Consider the following 25,475-nt stretch of genomic DNA (forward strand, 5'->3'; position numbering starts at 1 on the left):
ACTGGAGTCTCTAAAATATGCTAGCGCTATCGACAATGGTTGGGCTAGAATCAGCATTTGAGGCAATTCATTTCCGGTACTACCAGTCAATGCGCTCTCACCTAATGATCAACTGGTACAGTTTAATTATTTAAATGGTGTGCACTGAGCATAGTGTTCGCGACGACTCAGAACACGGACCGTACTACCGTCATGGTGTCGGCACCAAAACCTGAAGTTGCTCGTATCACGGATGGACTGAAAACTTTCTCCGCGGCAGAGTATACTTAGTTCTTTAAAATTGCTGCACTTGGGATTAATGACCACGTGCCGGAGTCGAATCGTTTAAAATGGACCCCACCATCGAGAATCGTGTATAAATCACCCCCCAAAAAGCCCAACATGCTGCTGTCGCCACATCAGCAATAAAGGCTGTCAACGCCTGCTTATATCGCCCTGTGGTAATCCCAATAAAAACATATCAACAAAAACTACATGACTGGACGAGTTGAAATAGATACAATAGGTTGACAATAAAAGTGCAAGACTATCAAACGTAGCCTTATCTAGTTGTCGTCGTCGCGTCCTCAATAAAAATATGCGGGTCATTTGCTCATGATCTTCCAGCAATCTCTAAAAGATGTGATGACCATGGCTGGACGAAAAATACTCTGGAAACTTCGGCACGGTCTGGCAAAAAAACCGCACTCCTTACCAAGTATGAGTCGGACTTTGTTTGTTTGCTTCGACAGGTTAAAGCATTTCACAATATGGATTTAAAATGGGGAGCCGGTTGTATATATAGGGTTCTAAAAGGTGAGTCTCGGAGGTGCTCTGGTGTTGCTGGCAGTGAGCTAGTAATTTTTCAGAAAGATTATGTTCAAGGATGTGACGGCGGGTTTCTCCTGTAGGTGGTCTAAAATGAGGATGAAGGACGCATAATAGCTGTGTCTCTGTGGCTTGGGCTAGGTGTCACCCTCCCTGCCCAAAAAAAACCCTTTTACATTTGCATGTGGGTTCTTGGACATAAAACAGTCTCCATATTGCAAAATGCGTCCGTAGAGTGGAGCGTCTAGTCTATAGATAATGATACGGAGATTGATATTTGCAGTGTGACTTTTAATTTCGCAATTGGGTATGGAAATTGGGACCAAGAGTTTTTTTGGCTCTACAAGTTGAGTATATTTTTTATTCGAAAGCCGTTATGTTTGAGTTGAAAGCATGAGTGAAAGGGCACCCATAAGGACGCAAGAAAAAGGTATATGCCTTGTTGGGGAATCAGTGTTTGCAAGCTCAGATGTTGTGTTGCCGCGTGGCTAGGGTTCTGCTGTGGAAGGAGATTTAGGTGAAATGAAAGAAACTGTATTTGGGAAGCGTAAACACCGGAGACGTTGCATGTCCTTGCGGCGAGACTAGTCACCAGCTAGTCTCACCATCACTCAAGCTCCAAGGTATGAAATTCATGAAGACAAACCTAAGTGAAATCTCTTTCATCTCGCTCCATCGCCATTTACACCTAAACTCCCAAATTCCTCGTTTTGAAATCCTCCCTCACCTATATAACACCTCTAATTCCAAAGATCATAAGGGTCTGAAAACCAATGTATTATCTGAGCAGGGGAAGGCAAGGTCCTTCGACTTAAGTGTCATTCTAGAGATCGCGGTGGTTCCATTCCAGGCGGGTTAGAAGCCAGATGTAGAATTTTATAACCATATCAGACACCGTAAACCAGTAAATCCCGGGATTTATTGGCTAGCATGGCTTCTTTTTGGCTCAGACTTTGAGAACATGAGGAGATTGGAGAACTTTTTTGGTGGGGAAGAGTGTGGGTTGAATTGATATTTCTGGACCGGAGAAGTTTTGTTTACTGGGTGTTGTGGTTAAAGGAACCTGGGATCTGGGGAACGACAAATGGGGATAGGATGGGTAAACGAATAAAGACAAGGACACCGTTACGATGGAACAGCTAGATTCGCTTCTACCTACCTCATTTCCGACTACGAAATTGTACAAATAACTTTCCCTTTCGTCTTATTTTCCTCCAACAAAGCATGTGCATCCTGAATCTGCTCCCAAGGTAATACCTTGTCAAGATGAATCGTAAATCTCCCATCCTTGAACCTTGGCAACGCATGGTCTACCAGTTGATCTCTCAGTCGTCCCTGATACTCCTCATCCCTACTCCTCAGACTACTCCCCACAAACGTACACCTCTTCCTTATAAACGCGCTAATATCCGTACCCGTGGGTACCTTCGTGCCACCCATGAATCCTAGGTTCACAATGACGCCGTCGCGGGCGACAGCGTCGAGATTCTGCTGGAAGTACTCCCCACCAATGAAGTCGATGATAATGTCGACGCCTTTCCCATTCGTGGCCTTCATTACCTCGGCAACCCAGTCTTGCGTTTTGGTGTTGAAGGCCGCGGTCGCGCCGAGGGTGTTCACGGCGAAGGCGCATTTTTCGTCTTGACGAGCAGTTGCGTATATGGCGGACGCGGAATCGGCGCCGCTGAGTTGGATGCCGGCGATGGAGACAGAGGATGCGCCGGCGTGCCAGAGGATCGACTTTCCAGGAGTGAAGTTGGCGATGAGGTACATGGCTTGAGTGGCTGTTATCCATGTCTGTTCGCCTGTCAACTTTCGCGGTTTAGAAGGAGACCATTTCGCCCTTCGAATATGGAAAAAGAAGGGGCGAAGCATGAATAAGAATACCTCAGGAATACCAGCACACTGCTCCCAGCTCAACTCTTTCGGCTTGTGCACAAGCAGATGCGTGCTGACGGCAATATATTCTGCATACGCGCCTCCATATGCAAGTCCAAACACCTCATCTCCAACTTTGAACCCCTTCTCAGGGCTCTCGCCTACTGCTTCAATTACCCCAGAGAACTCTACGCCTAATGTCTTCGGCGCTCCGGGAGGAACAGGGTATTGTCCCTCACGCTGTGAAAGGTCCATGCGGTTCAGACCGAATGCCTTTATTTTTACGAGGGCTTGTGCGCCGGTTGGTTTAGGTTTCGGAATTTCGGTGATGTGGAGAGCGGATATCGGACCCATACCGCCTTTAATATATGGGAGGGGGTCAGAAGGAGGATAGTAAACTCGAAGTGTAGGTTACTGACCAACTGCTCGCATTGTTTCGGACATGGCGAAAGTGAATTGGAAGAGTTGAAGAAGTCTCTAGCTGCAAAAGTTTGGCTCAAAACAAAATGGGAAGTTCAATTGAATTGTAATAGCATTAGGAGAGGAGGATTAGTGCAGAAGAGAAGGTAGCAATTGGGAAGTTTAAAGGGTGGAACGAAGGAACGTGATGACAAAAGTCGGCCTCGGAGCATTAGAAATGACGTTAGCGGGGCTGCTACGTGCGTTAATGGAGCTTAACTCCGCAATCTCTGCGGGGTCATGGTTCATCCGAATTGATTGGACTGACAAACCTGGACACTATCTTGAAGCTGGATGCAAAGACATAACTGAGCAGAAGATAGACGGTACAAAGGTCCAATATGCCCGGCCTTCTACCCTGCTATGCTGACCTGCATCCCTTTCAGCAAGATGCTATTTATCCTTGTCATACATGTCCTATGAGCATCCCAACTTGAACCGTGTAAGAAACCCAAAAGCTGAAAGTGTACACCCGGAATCCCGTAAAGCATGAAGGCTTCATCTTAGGCAGAGGGAGACCTTCATTGGTGAGCAAAGGACGATCATATGAATCATCCTACTGAACGAACAAGCTGTCGGACTCGTTTAGGTCGTACTGCTTCAGGAGCTGGGACAGCTTATGGCACTCCTGGGCATAGTTGAGGGTAGAGATACTCTGAACCTGATAGCGGGGCCTTCAGAAAGTGTCAGCAATGAACCTCACAGTCTTGGATACGACTTACTTGGGTTGATCTTGATAGGTCTCCATCTTCGCCCTAACCCTGAAATTGAACGTCTTGCAGGTAGCTTCCTGCAGCGCATCTTTGTAAAGTTGGGTTCCATTGTTGTCATCCTGATCTTTCATGTCCATCAAATCATTTCCAGGCATACCAACAATTATTCGTCCAGCGTCATCGAAGCAGCTCAACCAAAGCTGACCAGTATGGTCAGCAACGTTGACGCTGAGAACATATCGATATTCAGGTTTTGGCCACTTTCGCTGGCATTTCTCGCACCACCATTCGTTTGGGTTCTCTTCGATCACCTTCTTGTTGCAGTTTGATGTTGAGCAAGCCGGATACGCCACCACGGTGTTCTTGACAAAGACGACGGAGGCTTTGAGGTTGAAATATGACGGTGTATCGTTTAGATAACTCTCTTCCTCAACTATTTGAGAGATGAGTTTGCCATCATTTCTTGCGCCACCGCCTACGTTGCTCGACAGACTTTGATGCGTAGCGAATTGAGCATTTTGACCAGCCGCATTGTACCATCCTCTCAGTTTGTGTGCGTCATCGATATCGGGGTCCACGGATATCGAACCTGAGCTGAGAAGGCTCAAACTCTTGCCTCCAAAGTCAGAGACTTTCACACCCTTGAATGCAATGATGGATTCAAGGGGGGAATCAAAAGATTGCGCGGTAGTACCCCATATTGTTAACCGGATTGATGTTTGAGTGTCGTCAGCAAGCGTAAGGTCCCGTTTACTGAAATCCTTGTTGGTGTTTTTCGAGGTAATCGTGCTTATCTCGCCAACTTCCTTCAACACCCCAATAGTGTCGATAGTACTGTCTTTTTCTACAGAGCCAAGATCGCCAATTTTCGTGAAGTTGTACCGGATTTGGGGGGCATTATCTTGATCTTCAGCCTAGAACAAAGGTTAGGTATTGGGCAATGGTCTCCGGAAATGAATATTACCTTTTCAACTTCCGTGTCCCTCTCGAAATGCAGTTCGTAGTCGTTTGCTAGATTAGAGAACTGCTTCTTCGCAAGCGTCACTCTGCATGGAGCGGATATGTAGTAAACCGTTCCTTCCTGAAACAGGTCATACAGCCTATCGCAGGCATCGTTGAAGCCAGTGGCCCGGATCTCTCCAGTATCGTCTAGCAAGTTCACACTAAACAGCTTTCCTTCTCCTTTTGTGTTGTGCCATGTCTTGATCTCTCCCTTGTGAGTGCATCGCGCCCGGATTGTCCATTTATGAGTGTATGGAGAGAGAGATTCGATAGGATAGAGATGCGGGTGAGCAGCCGTTCCGGGGTTGCTATTATGGACGGGAAGGGACACCTGCTGCTTTTGGGGAGGCTGTGGTGGTTTGCTTCCGTAGAATCCACCACCGGAGATAGCTGAAGGTTGGGGCTTCTCATCTTTTATATCAAGCGCATCGGGAGTTCCGATCTTTTCCAACTCGCCGTACTGCTCAAGAACCTCAACTTCCATGAGAATTAAGATCCTGCAAAGGCATTAATATACCAGCTCTGGCAGGATACAGGCGGCCCGACATACTTCTTCTCCTTCACCTGCTGAGGATTGTACTTCAACAATCTGACGATGGAGCCTTTCTTAAGCTTTCCATCGGTAATGACCTCGTTGGCCGCTACCTCGCATGAGCACTCTCCAACATCTACAGACGGTAAACATACCGGTTGCAAGCATGGTCTGGATGAAGTTCCGGATGTCACTCAGTACGACACGGAAACGTTGCTGAGGATTGACATCTCCAGCCTTGGACTCCATAGCTTTGATCTGCACGCATTGCATGACAGGACATGCTACAATGCAGCCTCCGGGCTCGAAAATACTCCTGTGGAAGGGTGAGTGAAAGCATACAGGCATGATCAATGGGGAACTCACCGGATAGCGCCTTGCGTTATTGCTTGTTCTGCCATACTAACCGACTTCTTTAGCTGCGATATGGACTGGAACGGAGAAAGGGTTTTGGAGTAGCAAGACGAGGTTGAGAGAAATTAGGCTCGACGCGTCGCGCGTCGAACGGGTCGGCACCCCACGTGATAGCCTCTCCCCGCACTAACCCGATTAAACGGAGCGAGCCACCTGCTCTGACCTACGTAATCGGACCATGCTTCGACATTCACTGCCACCACCCTTCACGATTCGCTGAACTAATCACACAAACATGGCCGAAGACGAAATCGCTACAAAGGCTCCCGAAAGCGATGCCCAACAAGCACCCGCTGATCCAGTGGTGCAGGGCGTGTTTCCCGACGACACGAGAGCACAAGCCGGGCCCAGTATGGGTGTAAGGAGCCCGCTATTGAGCTCTCTCTCTCGTACTGACTTACTTAGGAGCACTGTGTGACGGATAGACCTACTCGTATGCTTATCCCACCCCTTACTTGAATAGCGATTGACCGTCTCGCAGCTTCCGGAGAGATGCCCACGGGTGTTGGTTGCTCTTTGATGGCGCCATTGATGGAACAAAGCTGATTCATTGCAGGAATTGTCCAAACTAGGCGGCGTAGATGTATGACCTTCGACATTGCATAGACTCTACTGTATGTTACTTACGGTAAACTGTATAGGTTTACATTGCGAAACCCGCCGACTACCCACATTCGCCATCGAAGCTCCTCCTCCTTCTAACCGGCGGCACCGGCCTCATGTCGACCAACAATCAGCTCCAAGCCGACAAATATGCCTCGGAAGGCTTCCTCGTGGTGATGCCTGATCAATTCGAAGGCAACCCTGCACCAAATAGTGTTGACATGACCAAGATCGACGAGCATCCCTCCTTCCTCGAGCAAGTCAAGCTTAAGACAGCCGAGACATTTAAATCGTTCCTCATCGACATGTGGCTTGCCTACCATACACCAGAGAGAGTCCTCCCGCTACTACACAAGGTGATTGAAGGCGCGAAGGAAGAGTTCGCGGATGCTGTCTCAAACGGAGGAGGCATATACGGTGTGGGCTACTGCTTTGGCGCGAAGTATATCCTCATACTATCCGGCGAGCACCCCGATACAGCTACATGGGGTCAAGCTCCTCCAAAAGATGAGGAACAAGGTGTTGTCAAGAAAGAGCCTTTAATTAAGGCGGGCGCAGTCGCACATGGCACAATGGTTACAAAGGAGGATCTGGAGGCTGTTAAATCGCCCACCTACATCGCAGCTGTGGAGAATGATCCCCTATTCTCTGAAGAAGAGGTCTTAACACCCGGACGTAAGGCGATGGAGAAGAACGGCGTTGAACACGAGATCCAGACATTTTCTGGGGTTCCGCACGGGTTCGCCGTGCTAGGAGATTACGATGACCCAAAGATCAAGCAGCTACAGGCCCAGGCATTCGGGCAGATGCTTGGCTGGATCCAGGGTCACTAGATGTGCTGTGCTTGAACGGTTTCTCTCCGGTATTGCATCTTTCTATGGAATTTCTGGCGTTGGTGGGCTGGGACTCTGGTTACTATACCTATACCACCCAAAATGGAGATCGTAACTGCGATGCCTTCTCCAAATTACCAACAGAGAACGCCTTCTAGTGCTCATATGCGAATGCTATGCCGTCTTTTGCAGACTTCCTCTTCCAAAACAGTTATATGGGCGGGCTGCTCTTCTCCAAACCAAGCATGCACACCCCTTTACATACGCTCTCATAGAACACTCCTCATATCAGCTCAATATCTCCACTCAAAACCGCCCTTCTCACGGCACTCCACCTTATAACACTAACATCCCCCCTCTGTATCTCAAATCTTTTATCGGTCCCCTCAACTACCACCTCCCCCACATCTCTCAACGCCCGACAGAAAACAGCCGTATCCTCGTCGGGTTTTTCAATCATGCTTACCCCACCCGCCGTATCATCTAGCCTTTGCAGCGCGGCCGGGAACTGCGACAGGAAAGAGGACGCGTAGTGTTGGGATAGTAGGGCTTGGTGTTGTGTCAGGTATTGGAGTTCGCTTGGGGAGAGGAGGGTCGGGTTCGAAGTATGAGTTTGTAGTACGTGGAGGGGGTGGGAGTCTATCTGTAGGGTTGTTAGAAAGCACCATGAATGGAGCAGGGGATGGAGCAGGGAATGGGGAAGGGGATATACCTTTTTTATCCGCGCTCGCAGGAAGCTACGAACGAGAAACTTGAAGCGCTCTAATTCCGTCTGTATAATGATGAGTTTGAAACCCGATTTCGGGTCCATGTTGCCTGTCTGCTCTTCCACGAGCTCGATCTAACATGCCACTTCCTGTTAGCTTCCCCTTCTTGCTCACTCCACACACTCTCTCTCCCCTCTCCAAATTCCATGTCCCTTACACCCTCCCAATCCCTTAACCGCTTGTCTAATGAAGTACCATACACACCTGCTTCCGTATCCTCTCTAACACTCTCTCCATCAGCGCATCCGGGTAGAGCAGGAGTTCTGGCGCAACACGTTCCGCGACCCACGCGCGCGTCAATTCCTGCAAGTCGCGTGTTTCCTTCGGGATGGCATCGGCCGTGACTTCGGCGAGGAGGTCATCGATATCCATTGTAGCACTTGATCTCGTCGACGATTCATGAACGAAACTTTTACGAGGCTGGTGGAATGGTTTGAGATCGCAGATCGGATCGCGGGGCAGGGATGTGGGGTGAAGGGCGATGATCGACCGCTAGTTCACTCGTGTGCTGATTGGATAATAAATTCACAATTCACCTGCGTGATTCACTGTTCCCAAGCACTGGCAACGAGCTTAACATGATACTGTTCAATTCCCTGACGATAAACGCAAACAGATCCTAATCTACCATCGTCCCGTCAAGAATCCACTACATTACGACGAGGTACTTGTTCTCCTCTCCTTCTCACAACTTTCTCTGCCAGCGGCCGCCAACCATCCATCAATCCATACCATATATACACTGATTGTTCTCATCTACACACTTTTGCGACCCCGGCCCGCAGAGAAAAAGGAGTAGCAGATAAGCACAACCGAGGCATGAAAGTGGATGTGAAAAAAGAGGAAGAGGCGTTCCCTTTTTGTAGCCCAAAGAGGATAATGCAAAAGAAGAGAGAAAAGGGGACTGGAGGAATGGGATTCTGGATGAGGGGATTCTGTTTGCGTGACAAGTACCGAGATAAACGGGGAAGCAGTTTGGAGGAAGAGCATTTCAATGAGACGGTTGGAGCATAGGGTTGTGATCAGTGTACGCGGCGCGTAGGCCCGTAGTTGTTCGTGATGATGGGTTGGTAGATGTTCTTTGCGAGCTTGAGAGCATATTTCAGCTCCGCAGGTTGCACGAATGTAGATCCATGAGGATAGGCATGAATAACAAAAGAAATTAGAAATTCACGAGGCAGCTGTCTACGGCTGCGCCATCGGGTTGCTAAAACCGAAGTGGTTTCTTATAGCAAGCCCCTCGCGAGGATGGTAAGACCAGCCCAGGCCTTGGAAACCTTGGGGGTATAATGCGAAGAAGAAGAAATGGAGAGTCGAAGGGCCAACTGGAGCAGTCCGAAAGGTCTGACTAGGGTCAAAATAGCTTTTCCGTCCAATTGAAACCGCAGTTCGATGCACATAGGGTCAAGATGGTAATCGCTCGAACGCCACAAGGATGAAACGGAAATGTGACCGAAATGCCGATGCCGTAGGGAATTCGAATGCCTTAATCAATAACGCCGTAATTCTGATTCACCATGAGCACAGTTGAGGATCGTGGAAATATCGTGGGCCTCCAGGTTCTAGGCTTAGTATGAAGCCATGCGACGAGAGGCGCCTATTCGTCCAATGTTGAATGTATCATCGCCTCCAAGCGTCAAAATCCCACCTGTCTTTGACCTGGCGATGCCCGTAGGGCTGTCTTCCATCTGGCATGATTGTTGTCCAAAAGCAAAAGTCTGTGCCCGGTTGAGTTTTGAGCGTTGACGAAGCTTGTTCATGCCACGCTCGCAGGCATTCTCATGTTCCTTGGCGTCCATCCGGAGGTAATTCTGAGGAAAACAGCGGGATCGATGGGACTCGTAGAATGAGCTGTAACCTCCATCCAAGATGTATACCTCGGGGTACGTAAGTTTGGGATAGCGAAAGGAGTTCACCTTTCGGTCCTCGTGACGCACAAACTTGGCCCTGGATAGAATGTCAGTGGGGAACAGCATGCTACGACCTGCCGACTTACATGAGAGGTGCGCGATGTGCGGAGTATTCGCAGTGGAAGATGAGAAGAGTATTTGAGGCCGAAACTGGGTCGAAAAGCTCTTTAGCGAGCTGCTCCTTCTCACAGAAGTTTAATGCGCCTTTAATGTGACCCCCTTGGTATTCATACTCAAACCGACAATCAATAATAGCGACTTTTTCAAACTCGTGATTGTAATCACCATTGAGAACGTCTATCAAGGTCATATCCGTTATGCGTGGAAGGCTGTCAGGCTCGTTCGGGGGAGTGAAATGTGGGAGCTTGAGGGAAGGAGTGTCGTCGACATCCATCACAGCTTGTAAACCACTGGGTGTATAATTGTCCTTGTCCTGATTCTGGTTCATCACGTCGCCGGGGTGTTCGTACATACTCAGAGATCGCCTGAACTTGCTAGGACGTCGCGAAGGCGGCCCGGCAGGTTTCCTAATGTTGGCACTGAGGGGCGACCCATTCGCACGAGACATGTTCGTGTTGATGGAGAACGGCTTAGACTTCGAAACACCTACCGAAGGGTTCGAAAACATTTTACGTTCTTGGGGAGGCGACGCGGTAAAGCATTCGTCCAACGAGGGCGATGGTGCATTCGAGAATGCATCGTATGCACCGAACTTGAATGCCGGCAAGGAGCTGTTCTCCTTTGATTTGAAGGATACAGTGTTAGTTGAGTAATTCTTATTCCGAGCAAGAGATGGTCGAAGCAGGATAGATCTCCTCCGCCTTGGACTCGTTAGCATGGTCCTTCTGACAGTGGATAGGAAAATAACTGACTCAGTGGCAGATACCGGCCTCGGCACCTCTAAATAAGGAGGCTGGGGTGCAATCTCGCATGGCGACAGCATGTCCTCCTCTGAAGCCGGAGTCGATTCTGGTGTTGGAGATGGGATAGACCGCTCGGTAACAAAGCTAAAGGGTGCTTTGTGAGGTAGAGGCGAGATGTCCATTGAATCAGGGCCAAAGCTAGGAGACGACGATGGGATTGGTGGTGTCCTAACGCCTTCCCACCGGACTGGTGGGGTTGTGGTTCCTTCTGCGTTCGTCAAGATCAGCACTGCGGACATCTGTACCGAAACGTCAAGAATTCTTACCTCGATTGTCCAATGGTTGAAACAGGTTCGAGGTGAAGAGCGATCGGCGAGGAGTTACGAGCTGGGGACTATAATTATGTTGAGCAGCAATCCCCGTGAGCTCGGAATGTAAGGAAAGGGTACCTTTGGTCGACATGCAGATTCGAGGACATGTCGGCCGCCAGACTCGCTGTCGGCGAAGACCCTCGCACCGGCTGCAATGTGAAGTAGTCCGCGTTCGTCTTTTTCATGCTCTTATCCTTGAAGTTGAAGTTCTTTGCGCTGAAGGTGTGCGTGGCAAACAGCGGCTTGGAGGGTAGCAGGTCGCGTCGGTAGCCCCAGGGCGCGGGCATGGCCGGCGGGTGCATGGCCGCCAGAGGCGATGACATCTCCATGACGGCGACGGACGAGTGGTAAGAGGCCCAATCGGTCGTATAGGTAACGCTGCTGCGAGGGAAACGAGCGTGCGACGTTCTCGGACTCAAACGCTGGCGTTGAGGCTATTGCTGGACCGGAGGCAGTCGATAAGCATACAAGACAAGAAAATTAATTCCAATCTGAAGATGCTCGCAGTAAATAACCCCAGCTGCTACAGCGATATGAGGAGCGTGCCGGAGAGGTGGTTATTGGCCCGCAGTAGACATGAGGGCGCAGTCAGGATGGATCAGAGAGCGAGTAGCAGCTGCCCCAGTGGGATATCCAAAAACGACCGACTTCCTGTGCCAACAACCACGAGAGGAACTAAAGAGGGGAGGAGAGAGGCCTTCTGGGGGACGGAGAAGGTCGAGAGGGAAAGAGAGAGGGCCGCGGGAGCAGATGAATGAGGTTGCTGAGGATGCCGAGCTGCAGCTTGTCTCCAAGGAAACCTGCAAGCTCGCGGGTGAGGTTAGACGGTGGGTCTAAGCGCCTGCACACCGGATGCCTCACCACCAATATTATGCCTGCATCTCGCGGCTCTGGCAGCGGGAGGAAGGATGTGGGTAGTTTGCTCGCCGACAGCCGCTGCTATGTGCTGATCCGCTTCAGTTGTCGCAGCAATTGTCTTCAGCAAACTGGGCAATGCGAGATTGATCGAGATCACGCTCACGCTCATGCTCACGCTCACGCATCCTGCAGTGCCCCCCCCACTACGTCTCTCCAGTAAACAAGACTCGGTATCTGTTTGCCGACTATGGTCCATTTGAACTGATAATCTCTATCTAACACGATGCGTCGCAGTGGGCGGCGCAGATTCAATGCACACTGAGGAACTCTGTTCGACCTTCGCGAGTGCCCGCTGCATCGCCATTCGAGTGTTTGCAAGCCATGCCGGTTGTTGCCAGGCAGTTTGGCACGGAGCATCCACATGCGGGCATGTTGCCTGCAAAACGTGTGAAACGACCCAATTCTCCGCTTAAATTCAGCACCGCGCCTTCGTTCTCTCGAACACCTCCCTGAGGCTTTTTTCCTGGTTGCCCACAATGTCACTTGTGTCGTACCATCGCCTGGGTTACCGCTGAACGGCAGCGTACCAAACAACTCTCCAGCGCTAAACCACGCCGCTCAGCTGCTGTCAGCTTGCCATCTCGAGATGCCCACTTGCTCAATTGGGATCTCGAAGACCTGAATCAGCGCTGAAGCTCTTTCGTCATTGAGACTTGGCATCATCTGGCAAGGAAACGCCCTCGAAGGAGCCCGTGACTGTTCGCTCCCGTTGGCCAAAGCCTGAATCCTCGAGCAAGGGATTCCCGCCCTCTCTGTATCCTGATTGGGCATGCGGGAGATATCCGTCGTCTAAATTCGTGCAGCGCTGCCGACGTCGCAGCGCTTGAATCCTGTGAATGGTGCCGTGGACGCCCGGGAACCCCTCTGATCTCATCACCTTAATCCGCATATGGTTGCATAAAACCGGATGGGGCTGCCTCTAACACAGCCTGTCTTTGTCCGCCTGATGCTTTGGATCGATGTTCTGGCTTTAAATCAACGGTTTTTAGATCATTCACGTCATAGTAAAAGATAACTTCCAAGTTTCCCTCGTCATTGAAATGTATTGTTTTTGGAGTCAAATCTATTATCAATTGATGTGTCAATCAATTGCCGAAAGCTACAAAACAAATGTTCACGTAATTCGGGGGCCCCGGGGCCAATGTCGCCATGAGGATACGGGCGGGCTGAAAATATGATCGAGAACCGCCGGACATGCCACGCGTGGAAAATGGACCAACCCAACAATCCGCTTGCCCAACTCTTAACAGGCCAGTCCCGCTGTTGGGGACCCCACCAAATAACCTGAGGCCCCTCTTCTGCAGAGCTGACAGGCTGCTGTCGCGCTTTGCCTGGCGCTTGCAGGGTTGTAAAACCGAAGAAGCAGGTCGCGTGTTCGTTCCCAGGTGGACGCGCCTCGTTTAAAGTAAACAAAGCGCTCAAATGCCAGATCCCGTGATCCTTCTGGCCAAGTCCGAACACACTCAGAATTTTACCCAGGCCCTGCAAGAGGGTTCGCGTTTCAAGTCCCTTGTCCCTGCACGGTGACAAAAAGTCATGCGTGAGGCCTTTGCAGCTCACCTAGTTGCTGTTCCTCCGGTCCGACTTGAGCAAAGCTTCCGTTTCAATGTCATGCCGAATCTCAAGATCTCTGCGTGAGCTGGAACAGTCTCATTCGCGGCGTAGCATTGATGAAAGGCTTCATCCCGGAGGATTACGAAGCATTTTCGGGCGAGTGCTCGAAGCAAAGCAAAGGAAGAGAAAGCTGCTGACAGTCGTCAGAGGAACCGAGACTTCAATCTTCAATGCTCTCGAATAAGAACCAATCAGAGGTGGGAGCTGGAAAATCTAGAGTAATTTTTAGCTGTCTCATGTTATTCGCCCACATTCATCATTAATTTAGAAGTCTCCCCGGTTTCACCTTTGCAAAGATCTTCAGGCGCCCAGCCTAACATTCTGAGTTGTGAACTCTTGCCCTTGTGCGCTATGCAATGCTTATGCGAAAGGCAGTGAGAGAAAGAGAAATGGGCATCGTGAGGAAGGCCTGTGGTAGGAAAAGCCATCGCTAATGATGGGGCCATCATTGAAAAGAATCAAATACTGATTGAGTATGTTTCTCAAATCTGATTGTAGACTCTATAGGTGAAATAGTCGAGGCCCCCTCCTGATTGGGTGTAGCGGGTCGGGAAGAACAATTTCTCCGACGATTATTTTGTCCAGAACTTTTCAGCCATGCACTGTAACCCAAGTTTTCCCCACCACAACCAACACCATGGGAAAGAAGTCCTTAAAGCGGGAGCGAGATAATTCCAATGGAGGTAGTGCGCCTTCGACTCCTGCAAAGCGACGTCGACAGGTCAACGAGGACAGTATCAAAACCTCGAAGCTCTATGAGGACCTTGCTGCGGAATCGGATGAAGTGCGGCTCGGGGCGGCGAAGCAACTAATTCTGAAGTTCTCTCCACAAAACAGACCATCTTCATCTGCGGCAGGGCAAGCTCTAAACCGGCTCATACGCGGGCTTTGCAGCCAACGAAAAGCTGCGCGAATTGGTTTTTGTGTTACTCTTACGGAGCTACTTCGCCAGTTGTTCGTTCAGCACAAGGACTCAATCGAAGGCCTGAGCCTTGATGTCAATGGAATAATTGATTTAGTTGAAGAGAAGACGAAGATTGAAGGCAATGTTCCGGGTCAGGTTCGGGTTCTATTCTCTTTAATCAGTTCATAAATTCAATGCTAACTAAGCTACTAGGAAAGAAGGGATCATCTAATTGGCCGGCTCTTCGGCTACAAAGCTGTCATCCAGTCTTCAATACTCATTGAGCCCGAGCTATCACTGGAATGCTGGAATACGGTTCTCGACCGCATCTTCGGAATGGCCCGTGACATCCCCTGGCTTCGAGAGGAATGCGGGATGATTCTGTGTGAAGCCGTGAAGAGTTTTCGTTCCAAACCTGCTCCGGAACAATGTATCCAGGAATTAATGCAGCGTCTTGCATCTTTCCAGCTGCTCAATACCCCGGAGGGAGTTGCTATCTGGCTTACAGTACAGGTCGCCTTTCCAGAAGTAGTGCTTTCTGAGCATGTCTGGCACAAAAAGGATCCTCTATCCAAGAGAGAGAGATCAAGACTTGCAAAAATTTTGAAAGAGGATTTTGGTAACATGCTAGAAGCTGGAACTGGTGGGACAATCAAGTCTGCCGCGGCCAATCCAAACCCACTATTTGCATGGGATGTAGTACTGGCGGAAGTGCTAGAACGGGATGAGAGGCAGAGATCCAGAAATGATCACACTAGCAAACTCCAATTCCCTCAATTTTGGATTGATACTGTGGACAGTAAGTCGGAAGGACGCTTTACGAAGTAACATACTCACATTTCCAGGTAACTTATTATCATCGACAGCATCGCACGAGCGTAAATCCTGGGCATTTAAACTCTTCGCGAAATTGATTACCAGCGCTCCTACTTGGGCAATTCCATCACTTTTCAGCCCAAATATGATGCGTTCTCTAGTCAATCAAAGCAAGAAGGGGGAACGATTTCTACATGCAGCTGCACTTGCCTCTCTTAAAGCAATCCAATTTAGAGTGGAGCGGGAACCGAGTTCCGCTGCTCCTATCTTCCTCGCTCTAACCTCGAAGAATGGCAATCTTGACTTTGACAAGATAACGAGGACTAAGACACTTGAGCAAATCATGCTTTCTGCTGATGATCCGACATTAGCAACAATCGTTCGGCAACTTGAGTCGCTCGTGCTTCGCCCTGGGACTCAAGACCAGGTCACTGCAGACTTGCGACGCCGATATATTGCAGACATGCTTCTGAATGTCGTGAGAGGCTATAGACATTACAATAACACTAAATCTAGAATTGATGAGGACGGATTCTGGCTTCGCAACATCTTGATCATTCTGGTCGAGAACGGATACTTCGTTCCTGTCTCTGCGGCAAAATCAACCAAGAATCCACTACCTCCAATAAGTGAGCCCAGTCGGAAGATGTTCCAGGAGCGGCTCTCCTCCTGCCTATCTCGGCTTCTGGGGATCGACAATGAGACCGGCGTCTCATGTGCCTTGTCGATCGTAGGAATGATTAGGTTTCGAGCTCTCAACTCCAAGAGCCTAGATGTAGCGCTCCAAGCAGATGAGACAGTGGCAAAAACGATCGATAAAGCCTTCAAAACACTAGGCGCTATTGCTAAGAAAGTATGCAAATCCGTTACGATTGAATGATCTTTACTCACTACGACGCAGGTTTCAATATCTGGCAAGAAAGCTTCTGCAGAAGGTTTTATTCTTCTCTACTCACTTGCTCTTCTCCAAGTCTACGACGGAGATGGAGACGCGGTCTTGATGCTCAACGATCTTGACGTATCCCGCAAGTCTCTGTTAAAGGCTAAGACACAGTCTACAGAACAAGGTCATGATTCTTTCGTGGAGATCTTGCTAACATTTCTCGGAAATCCTCGTGCACTCTTTCGAAAGATAGCAGAACAAGTTTTCACAATCTTCGTGTCTGAAATCACGCTAGAAGGATTGCAATCATTGACAGATATCCTAGACACAGAAGAGAATCTTGCTGGCCAGAGAGAACTATTTGCACAAGGCGATGAAGAAGCGGAGGACGCCTCTAACGATGACAGTGAGGACGCTTCAGACATCGAAATGGTTGAAGGGGAACCAGCCGATCTCGATAAGGGCGAACCGGACAGCTCTAACTCTGGATCAACGAGCGAGTTAGACAGTGGCGAGAGTGACGAGAACTCAGACGACAATGAAGACGAAGATGACGAGGAACTAGCACAGTTCGACAACTTGCTAGCCCAGGCACTTCAAACTTCCAAACCTACTCCAAATGGGGATGCCGCTGATGAGCCCTCGGATGACGAAGACATGGATGACGAGCAAATGATGGCTTTGGATCCTCACCTGACAAAAATCTTTCAGGAGAAGAACAAGACGGCAAGCAAGAAAAGGCAACGGGAAGGTGCAAAACAAACTGTTGTTCAATTCAAATCCCGCGTCCTCGACCTTCTCTCCATCTTCATGGAGAAACGATACTCTGACCCGCTTACGCTCCAAGTTCTTCTTCCGGTATTGCGTCGCACCCGACCCAGTGGGAACAAGCAGGTGGCAGACAAGAGCTGGAAATTATTAAAGAGCTATTTCGATTCACGTGCGCACCACAAAGCGCCTCTACCAAAGCCAGATAGCCAGGATGACGTTTGGAAGGTTCTGAAGGGAATTCATGAAGAAATCAAGTTAGGGGCCGGGTCAAATCTTCATGCGATGGCTTGCAGTAAGGCCAGCCTGCATGTAGTCAAAATATTGGTGGGCCTTGACAAGGGCAATTATTCCGAGGTAGTCGACGTGTACTCGAGAAGCCAGAAGGAATGGTTCATGGACCCGAAGTCTACGATCCAGCCTATCCTGTTCACAGATTTCCAGAACTGGTCAGTGACAGCACAGAAGCAACAAAAGGAACGGCGATCCGATGCGCAGGACAGCAAATCGGAGCGTAGATAGAAATAGTAGCGAGATACCCATTCAATGCAGACATCATGTGGGCACCAGCAGGCCGGGAAATAATGTGATTGATGGTTGGTGTGAATGGTCCCTGCCCAGAATTTGTGGTTGCCCCACCAAGCTGTGGCAGTGGTAGCCTACTCGGGCGTCATTCGTGTGCGCCAGCTACTTCTTTAACGAAGCTCCCCCCCCGCTGTCACAGCTGTCAACCCGTCAACCCAAACGACCCAAGGCTATATTCCTTCACCCCTACTCTCACTCATCTGCACATAAATTTCACGACCTCAGTAGCTAGGAATAGGGCAGAGATGGCCTGTATCCACGTCGACGCTCCCGGCAAGTGCCCCGCCTTCTGCTAGTGCATCCCATAACCCATATCGAAATTAACCTAGCCTAGAACTTCACCTGCCCGGGGCGACACAGTCTGTCTACCGTGAGGACTGCACTCAATGCTTCGATTCCATCGTAAGAGCCCTGGTAGAGCTGCGTAGGATCTTCGGTGCAGACAAGGCTAACAAAGGCTTTAGGATGACCCTAGTGGGCTTGATGTTTGCCTCTACTGCTTCAATGGCGGTTGCACCGGCGAGAGGAACCACTCGCTCCTCCACTTCTCCTCCACCGACCATCCACTAGTCGTGAATATCAAGCGAACACGGAAGAAGGTCAAGCGTGACGAGCCACCGCAGAAAATCTCCAAGCTCGCCATCGCGGCTGAGACCGAGGCCGACCGCTACGACACCACCACGCAGGTCAAATGTTACGAGTGTGGAGTCGACGATGTGGGCAAGAGCGGGAAGCTGTCTGAAGTTGTCGATGCAGTCCTGAAGGCGAGTACCTTCGCTCGTCAAGAGGAAGTCAAGGCCTGGGAGCAGGAGTTGACAGCCTGCGAACACACGCTCTGCCTTGAGCAGGATACGACTAGGCAGATCGAGTCGCAGAGCTTAGGGCACTGTTCTAAGTGTGAACTGAAAGAGAACCTTTGGCTGTGCCTCACGTGCGGCAACTTGGGCTGCGGTCGCGCTCAGTTTGGAGGAATTGGCGGGAACTCTCATGGAGTAGCACACACGACCGCCACAGGACATCCAGTTGCCGTGAAACTTGGGTCTCTCACCGCTGACGGAACTGCCGATATATACTGCTATTCTTGCGACGAGGAGCGAGTCGACCCTGAGCTACCAAACCACCTACTCCACTGGGGAATCAACATCAAAGACAGGATCAAGACAGAGAAGAGCTTGACTGAGATGCAGGTCGAACAGAACCTCCTCTGGGAATTCTCAATGACGACAGAGGATGGAAAGGAGCTCAAGCCACTTTTCGGACCAGGCTTCACTGGGCTGAAGAATTTGGGAAACAGCTGCTATCTTGCCAGCGTGCTGCAGAGTCTGTTCTCTATGCCAGAGTTCGTTGAGCGATACTATCTTCCGGGAAAGGCTCCCCCAAGCGCACCTCATCCTGCAGAAGACCTTGAAACTCAACTTCGGAAAGTTGCCGATGGACTACTCGCTGGCCGGTACTCCAAGCCCGACAGCGACGTCACCGTATCCGAGAATACAGCGGAGAATCCGCACCAAAAAGGTCTCGCACCGGCTATGCTGAAGCATTTGATCGGACGAGGACATGCTGAGTTCTCTACGATGCGGCAGCAAGATGCTTTCGAGCTTCTACTCCACCTGCTCAAGCTCATCTCGCGATCCCAACACGTCGCTCCCCAAACAGACCCTGTTGATGCATTCAGATTTGTCATGGAACAACGGCTGCAGTGCATTTCGTGCAAGAAGGTCCGGTATCGTACAGATGAGAACGAGAACATTACAATACCCGTACCAATCCGAAGGATCCCAAAAGATGACAGAATGGAGGTCACAGATGATAAGGGCAAGGAGAAAGACAAGGAAGAATTCGAGTCTGTTACTTTGAAAGAGTGCCTCGACATCTTCACAGCTGAGGAGCACGTCGAGCTTGATTGCGGTTCCTGTGGAAATAAGGCCGGTTTCACAAAGAAGACCCTCTTCAAGACTTTCCCGGCAGTCTTAGCCGTCAATGCTCGCCGATTCGAGCTGGTCAACTGGGTTCCAACCAAGCAGGACGTCCCTGTCATTGTTGGTGATGGGCCATTCTCTTTCGATGCGTACATATCGAAGGGTCTGCAGGCTGGTGAGGAACTTCTTCCGGAGAACTCGGATTCTAGTAAGTGGGCTCCAAACGAAGCAGCTCTTTCCATGCTTGAAGCAATGGGCTTTCCACGAGTTCGATGTGAGAAGGCTCTTTATGCAACTGGTAATGCGGATCCGGATGCGGCATCTAACTGGTTGTTCGCACACATGGAAGACCCAGGTATCGATACTCCGATGGATTTCAACGCTGAGAGTGGGCCTGGGGCTGGCCCTTCGACTGCAGTCGATCCAGAAAAGATTAATTCCTTGTGTAGCATGGGGTTTAATACCCCTCAAGCTAAGCAGGCTTTGAAGGAAACCGGTGGCGACGTTGAGCGGGCTGTGGAGTGGCTGTTCAGCCATCCAGATGCTCCAGGCGATTTCGACGAAGGGAACGGTTCATCAGAGGTATGCTTCACTTCTATCGATATTTATACCTATCTGAAGGCTAACTCAATTCTTAGGGGGCATCGATTGCTCCGGCCGAGCCTAAGAAGACGACGGAGCCTGGCAGTGACAAGTTGCCAGCCAACTTCCAGCTCCACTCTATCGTCTGTCACAAGGGAAGCTCTATCCACGCAGGGTAAGTTGACCTTCACCTGTTCCTATCTTCTACATGCTGATTGGGGGTTGTCAGACACTATGTTGCATTCATCCGAAAGCAGATTCCTAATGAAGGATCTACGTCATGGATCCTGTTCAACGACGAAAAGGTAGCCAAAGCAGGGGACGTGGAGGAGATGAAAAAGTTTGCGTACATCTATTTCTTCAGGCGTTTGTAGGACAGGAGTCTAGGTCTAGCATCCATGGAACTAGCATTGCAGTCGGCGCTTGGGTAGTGTGCGGAAGATCTCCAATGCCCTGGATGAGGTTTCACGGAATCTGGCATACGAGGGCGATGGGGAGTAGATTATGACGGCGCAAGGCTCGTCCAAATTCAAGCCTTTCTCAAGATACGGCGAATTGATACAAGCCAGCTCGGACAGACCAGAAGTGATATTGGATCGGAGATGCGCAGTCCTTTGTGCGGTTCTATCATCTCCGAAGTAGAAAACGTGGGGTTGGTGGTCTGTGCACAAATTTGCCCCATGACATCGGCTGGCTGCGCTCGCCATTAAGAAACCTGAAGCCATTTCTCCCTCGTCCCCATCACCACGTCTCAGACACCACACCGACCCTACAACACCTACGACCCCCATTGACTGTCATCGATTGAATCGAGCACGCCCTTCCGACACGCCTCACACGCCTTCTAGCCATGTTCAGGAGGATCGCAGCGGCTGCCCCCGCGTCGGCGGGTAGAGTTCTCTCGACAAGCGTCCGGCCGAACATCGCTTCTCCAGTGCGAACAGCACCCGCCACAGCGTCCATCACAGCACGGCGGCAGTACCACGAGAAAGATGAGTGTTTTCCCTTGAAAAGCCGTTTCGCAAGCCCAGTGGCGATGGCTCGGACGAATCCCTTGATCTCCGAGCGCGGACCGTTCCTGTTCCGCAATTCTTTTTGAATCACAAGCTAACTCCCTCTCACTGCTCGACCACTACAGCAGGCCGCGAAATGTTGGCTCCATGTCAAAAACCGACACGGACGTCGGCACAGGGCTCGTCGGTGCACCGGCTTGCGGCGATGTCATGAAACTCCAGATCCGGGTCGATCCGAACAACAATACTATCAGCGACGTCAAGTTCAAGACATTCGGCTGCGGCAGCGCGATTGCGAGTTCGAGCTACTTGACCGAGTTAGTGAGAGGCATGACGTTGGAGGATGCCGCCAAGATACGGAATACCGAGATCGCGAAGGAGCTCTGCTTGCCACCTGTGAAGCGTAAGTTTTCCTTCCCTGACGAAATGAGATGGATGAAGAGGCGATGATTTGGAGACGCAATCGATGGCTGACGATGGTGTTGGTGCATACAGTGCATTGCTCCATGCTCGCTGAAGACGCAATCAAATCCGCCATCTCCAACTACTACACCAAAAACCCCAACGCTCGCGCCTCAGATCTCGGCGGCACATCCGCGCCGCTGCCCAAGGTTGAAGTTGAAACTGTGACGGAGCCAAAGGCCGCGACCGCATAGCGGTGGAAGGAAATAAATTGATACCAACAGAAGACGAAAGAAAAGCGAAATGAATTTGGAAGTGTATTCATATCTCACAGAACATACGATGGTCTCTGTTTGATGGACAGCAAGCATCGGGTCCCTCGCTTCCTAATAGCGCCTGGTTACATAGGAGTTTTTTTTTTTTTTTTTTTTGGTTTGGGACTTTGTGCTGCGACTGCGACTGCGAGTGATGTGGGTGATGCAGATGATGTACATGGGAAATTGACGGTGGGGATGGGATTCTTGTCCTGCAAGAGATGGCGTGGGTTCGGGATGCGGATGTGGATGCAGGTGAAAGCACGCCACTCCCCTAATCCCTACTTATCCTGAGTAAATCAATATCAATCTCAGCCCAAAGCGTGCGCTCTAACTCTGAATCTGCTCTGCGTTGCATATTCGTGAACTTCCTGCGCTCGTGATAAGGGTGTGTATTCGTGTCGCTTGGCTGTGTGGTTTGGTGTAGATTCCATGGACCGTGGTAGTGGTATAGATTGGGGTAAGGTGTAACGATAGACAGTGGGTGCTTTGGTTTGCTTTGATGCTTGCTTTATCAAACGGGTTTTTGAGCGGGGATGGGCTTGGGAACCGCGTCCCATGGGTCGAGTATCACGCCATCGGGACCGGGGTTGGGGGATCTGATAAGTTTGAGGTGGTGGTGGAAGTGGATCTGATAATTTGTATTTGGCAGGGGGGAGGGATCTGATATGCCACAACCAGCTAGGAGAGGATTACATGTCTCTGGAGAACTTCTTCTTTGAGATCGAGAATAGTCAAAGTAGAAGTTGTATGAGATGGGCTGGATATGCATATGAAAATAGATACGAACATGATGAAGTCTATACGAAGACTCTCTGTAGCCGACCTGATGTGTGGATTCCCATCATGTTAAATGCTCTTCCGCCTGACGACTAAATAGGACGTTTTACGAATGTGAAGATGTCAATGAGTTCTTGCTCCATAGTGTTCTCACACTCGTCACGCTAGACCGCTCCTAGGAAGGCTGCTAAAGTAGCGTCATGAAAGTTGCCAACAGCGTACCAAGCTTACATTTTTCATCAAGCCTCACTACAAGTGATTCTCTAACGGCTTGTGTCTTGAGGTATGGCTGTTGTGATCAACTCTCGGATAGTTTCGCACCTGCACCACCTTCCTACATGAAAGATTCCATCACCGCCATGCAACTACTGTTATCACTAACTCGATTGCGTCTTTCGTTCTTCAACAGCTGGGCACTTCCGACTGGAAGCCGTCCATAATAACACGGTTCTATTCACCAGGTATGTGATCCCACAGCTCTATTGGAGATGAATGCAGAAAGCGTCGAAATCAACGTTCGTCAGGACATCATACAATGAGCTTCTTACGACGACGACTTAGTCGAGGTATTGTTAGAAGAAGGATACAAAGCCTAAAGAGAAAGACTTTCGAAGAGTTCGGCTGCGTCCAAACATGTTTCGCGAACGAATGAAGAGCCTTCCCGGAGCGCGGTGATGGAGGCGGTACATTGTATCACGACAATTCAGAACCAGCGGCTTCTCGTACACTAACTCCGTTAAATGCTCTCTATATCTAAGGGAACTGTTCTTACTATACGAAAACACATGCTCTAGAACGCTGGAGGGTATTTCGGTCTTCTCATGCGCGAGGTCAAGATAGTTGTGAAATTAAAGGATAAGCGTCTGGTTCAGCTTGTGGGCAGTTATTGTGCACTAGATGGTTTGGTTTACTTATCTTTAGACCGACAGGGGAAGGACTGGTGCAGCAGCTCGATGGAGAGGGTTGCTGGGCTAGCGTCTTGGAAGAACTGTGATGAGTTTGGGTGGGGGTGGAGGATGATTAACAAGGAGAGTTTCACATGGGGTGTACTATATTGGCTCCGCTGCTTTCACCCTGAATGAAAGTCCTTCGTATTCGTCTCACTGTAACCCCATATCTATCCCAAACCAGAAGCTCTATATTTCCGCTCACTTTACATCCACCCCCGCCTTTCTATACACCTCTTCTACAAACGCATGTCTCTCCACCGCAACTCCCCAATCCAGCACCCCGTCATCCACCCCCTTCCCCTCCGCAAACTCCTCGTACAACCTCGCAATATTCCTCCCAAACAACCCATCCCCGCTCCATTTATCTTTCTCCACCTCCACAACCTCCGTCGTTCCCGCTGCATGCTCAAACACCTCGATCTTCAGGTTATCGTCCGAGATCTGGAGATATGTGTCAGGCCCCGTGATTTGGATCTCCCCGCTAGAGCCGTAGATACGCCAGATGAGGCCAGAAGTGTTAGAGAAGGCGGGGCCGCCGCGGAGGTGGTAGGAGAGGACGGCGGAGGAGGTGAGGGTGCCTTGGAGCAGGATTTGGTCGTGCGAGGTGCGGGGGATTGTGCGGACAGTTTGGCCAGAGGAGTTGAGGAGGTCGGTTGTCGGTTTGGAGATGGAGAGGAGGGGAGTGTAGGTAGCTAAGGGCCCGAGGACAAAGGTTATAGCTTCAAGGGCTGGAATATCCATATGTTAATATAGCAGTATAAGCAGGGTAATAGGGAGAGGGAGAGGGAGAGGGGAAAGGAAAGGAGGAAGGAAAAGGAAAGGCGGAGGGGTCTTTACAATGCATCCCATAAATCGTCAACATATTCCCCCCATTTCTCCTCTCATGCGTATACCCCAAACCTTCGCTTTCTGTCTCCCCAAAAAACTTCGGCGTCCCGTGAAACGACGAGCTCAACACTTTCCCAATCCTCCCACTCTCCACGATCTCTTTAATCTTGCGTAAAGCAGGAGACACATGGGCCTGCAATCCCACCAAAGTCCTCACTCCCTTCTCCTTCGCCAACATAAGCATTTCCTCCGCCTCTGCGTGATCCTTTGCGAGTGGCCACTCACAGAACACGTCTTTTCCTGCTTGCAGCGCTGGCTGAAGGACGGCGTAGTGTTTGTCGACGCGTACGGAGCAGACGATGAGATCGATATCCGGGTCTGCCGCGAGGTCGGCAGGGGAGCCGTAGGCTTTTGTGGTCGGAGGGAGGTTGTGTGCGGTGATAGCGGCGCGGGCGCTGGAGACGCTAGAGTTGCAGAGAGCGACTATAGTGTATTTGGAGGTGGTGGCAAGGTAGGGGAGATGGGCCCATACGGCCCAGGATTGTCGGGAGGAAAGGCCGACGAAGCCAATGCGGATTGGGGGCATGGTTGTTGGTTGGAAATGGGTGGGACTGAAGGGCGAAGAGGGTAGAGAAGTGAGGTTAAGAGATGATAAGAAATGAATGGTTTGATTAATGCCGAATGAGACATGCTATATAGTGAATGGTGACGCCTTTTGAGATTACAAAGAATTGCGGGATACTTGCGGAGTGAATGGCGGTGTTGCGGAGAAGGATCAGACATTGTCTCTGCTTGGTAATAGTGAATGCTCGGATGACTCTTGTCGGATTCTTTGAGCCTTTAGTTTATGATGAGTTGTTGTTTTGAAGGTTGGACGAGTTATGGTCAATGTTCTCCATGGTGGTTGGGCAAGGCTGTGATCAATGAAGGGGTCGGGTTATCACTGGGGTCTTCATTCGCCAATGGACGCAACGAACCCTCCCTTGGCGTCACATCACAAAGCTGTTACACAAGGGCACCGCAATTGTGGATTGTAGATGGCATTTC

The 25,475-nt window shown here is 50.2% G+C and overlaps 9 protein-coding genes across 9 annotated transcripts; 4 read left to right on the forward strand and 5 right to left on the reverse strand.

Annotated features, from left to right (window-relative positions):
- Positions 1-1,966: 1,966 nt before the first annotated feature.
- On the reverse strand, positions 1,967-3,267 carry BDR25DRAFT_330666 (putative quinone oxidoreductase). The gene is made up of 3 exons (XM_033692551.1): positions 3,105-3,267; positions 2,695-3,053; positions 1,967-2,604 (listed from the first exon to the last, which is right to left on the reverse strand). The coding sequence occupies exons 1-3, from the start codon at positions 3,127-3,129 to the stop codon at positions 1,978-1,980; spliced, it is 1,011 nt and encodes a 336-aa protein (XP_033554947.1). The 5' UTR covers positions 3,130-3,267; the 3' UTR covers positions 1,967-1,977.
- Positions 3,268-3,400: 133 nt separating this feature from the next.
- On the reverse strand, positions 3,401-5,843 carry BDR25DRAFT_250681 (replication protein-like protein A 70 kDa DNA-binding subunit). Its single transcript, XM_033686081.1, has 6 exons — positions 5,758-5,843; positions 5,547-5,707; positions 5,410-5,500; positions 4,822-5,356; positions 3,867-4,771; positions 3,401-3,818 (listed from the first exon to the last, which is right to left on the reverse strand). Exons 1-6 carry the CDS (start codon positions 5,790-5,792, stop codon positions 3,701-3,703), a joined length of 1,845 nt encoding a protein of 614 aa, XP_033554948.1. The 5' UTR covers positions 5,793-5,843; the 3' UTR covers positions 3,401-3,700.
- A 155-nt stretch (positions 5,844-5,998) lies between these two features.
- BDR25DRAFT_299816 (dienelactone hydrolase family protein-like protein) lies at positions 5,999-7,390 on the forward strand. The gene is made up of 5 exons (XM_033689237.1): positions 5,999-6,163; positions 6,211-6,238; positions 6,287-6,309; positions 6,362-6,388; positions 6,447-7,390. Exons 1-5 carry the CDS (start codon positions 6,041-6,043, stop codon positions 7,239-7,241), a joined length of 996 nt encoding a protein of 331 aa, XP_033554949.1. The 5' UTR covers positions 5,999-6,040; the 3' UTR covers positions 7,242-7,390.
- BDR25DRAFT_330670 (GINS complex, Sld5 component) lies at positions 7,346-8,424 on the reverse strand. Its single transcript, XM_033692552.1, has 3 exons — positions 8,213-8,424; positions 7,954-8,082; positions 7,346-7,884 (listed from the first exon to the last, which is right to left on the reverse strand). The coding sequence occupies exons 1-3, from the start codon at positions 8,378-8,380 to the stop codon at positions 7,525-7,527; spliced, it is 657 nt and encodes a 218-aa protein (XP_033554950.1). The 5' UTR covers positions 8,381-8,424; the 3' UTR covers positions 7,346-7,524.
- Positions 8,425-8,827: 403 nt separating this feature from the next.
- On the forward strand, positions 8,828-9,539 carry BDR25DRAFT_348393 (uncharacterized protein; the record flags this gene model as incomplete). The annotated part of the gene is made up of 5 exons (XM_033694405.1): positions 8,828-9,010; positions 9,083-9,122; positions 9,175-9,226; positions 9,275-9,350; positions 9,411-9,539. 5 exons carry the CDS (start codon positions 8,828-8,830, stop codon positions 9,537-9,539), a joined length of 480 nt encoding a protein of 159 aa, XP_033554951.1.
- A 37-nt stretch (positions 9,540-9,576) lies between these two features.
- BDR25DRAFT_365155 (Rhodanese-like protein) lies at positions 9,577-11,941 on the reverse strand (the record flags this gene model as incomplete). The annotated part of the gene is made up of 4 exons (XM_033696877.1): positions 11,231-11,941; positions 11,108-11,175; positions 10,005-11,049; positions 9,577-9,955 (listed from the first exon to the last, which is right to left on the reverse strand). Exons 1-4 carry the CDS (start codon positions 11,479-11,481, stop codon positions 9,577-9,579), a joined length of 1,743 nt encoding a protein of 580 aa, XP_033554952.1. The 5' UTR covers positions 11,482-11,941.
- Positions 11,942-14,321: 2,380 nt separating this feature from the next.
- Positions 14,322-20,515, forward strand: BDR25DRAFT_207690 (uncharacterized protein; the record flags this gene model as incomplete). The annotated part of the gene is made up of 9 exons (XM_033684540.1): positions 14,322-14,744; positions 14,802-15,387; positions 15,434-16,257; positions 16,306-17,569; positions 17,677-17,935; positions 17,970-18,054; positions 18,105-20,141; positions 20,222-20,316; positions 20,371-20,515. 9 exons carry the CDS (start codon positions 14,322-14,324, stop codon positions 20,513-20,515), a joined length of 5,718 nt encoding a protein of 1,905 aa, XP_033554953.1.
- A 572-nt stretch (positions 20,516-21,087) lies between these two features.
- On the forward strand, positions 21,088-21,987 carry BDR25DRAFT_299822 (iron sulfur cluster assembly protein 1, mitochondrial precursor). The gene is made up of 3 exons (XM_033689238.1): positions 21,088-21,133; positions 21,264-21,557; positions 21,650-21,987. The coding sequence occupies exons 2-3, from the start codon at positions 21,302-21,304 to the stop codon at positions 21,808-21,810; spliced, it is 417 nt and encodes a 138-aa protein (XP_033554954.1). The 5' UTR covers positions 21,088-21,133; positions 21,264-21,301; the 3' UTR covers positions 21,811-21,987.
- A 1,811-nt stretch (positions 21,988-23,798) lies between these two features.
- On the reverse strand, positions 23,799-25,323 carry BDR25DRAFT_275864 (NAD-P-binding protein; the record flags this gene model as incomplete). The annotated part of the gene is made up of 2 exons (XM_033687516.1): positions 24,438-25,323; positions 23,799-24,328 (listed from the first exon to the last, which is right to left on the reverse strand). Exons 1-2 carry the CDS (start codon positions 25,012-25,014, stop codon positions 23,799-23,801), a joined length of 1,107 nt encoding a protein of 368 aa, XP_033554955.1. The 5' UTR covers positions 25,015-25,323.
- Between the last annotated feature and the right edge of the window lie 152 nt (positions 25,324-25,475).

This window comes from Lindgomyces ingoldianus (genome assembly GCF_010093535.1).
Source record: "Lindgomyces ingoldianus strain ATCC 200398 unplaced genomic scaffold BDR25scaffold_1, whole genome shotgun sequence".
Taxonomy (NCBI): Eukaryota; Fungi; Ascomycota; class Dothideomycetes; order Pleosporales; family Lindgomycetaceae; genus Lindgomyces; species Lindgomyces ingoldianus.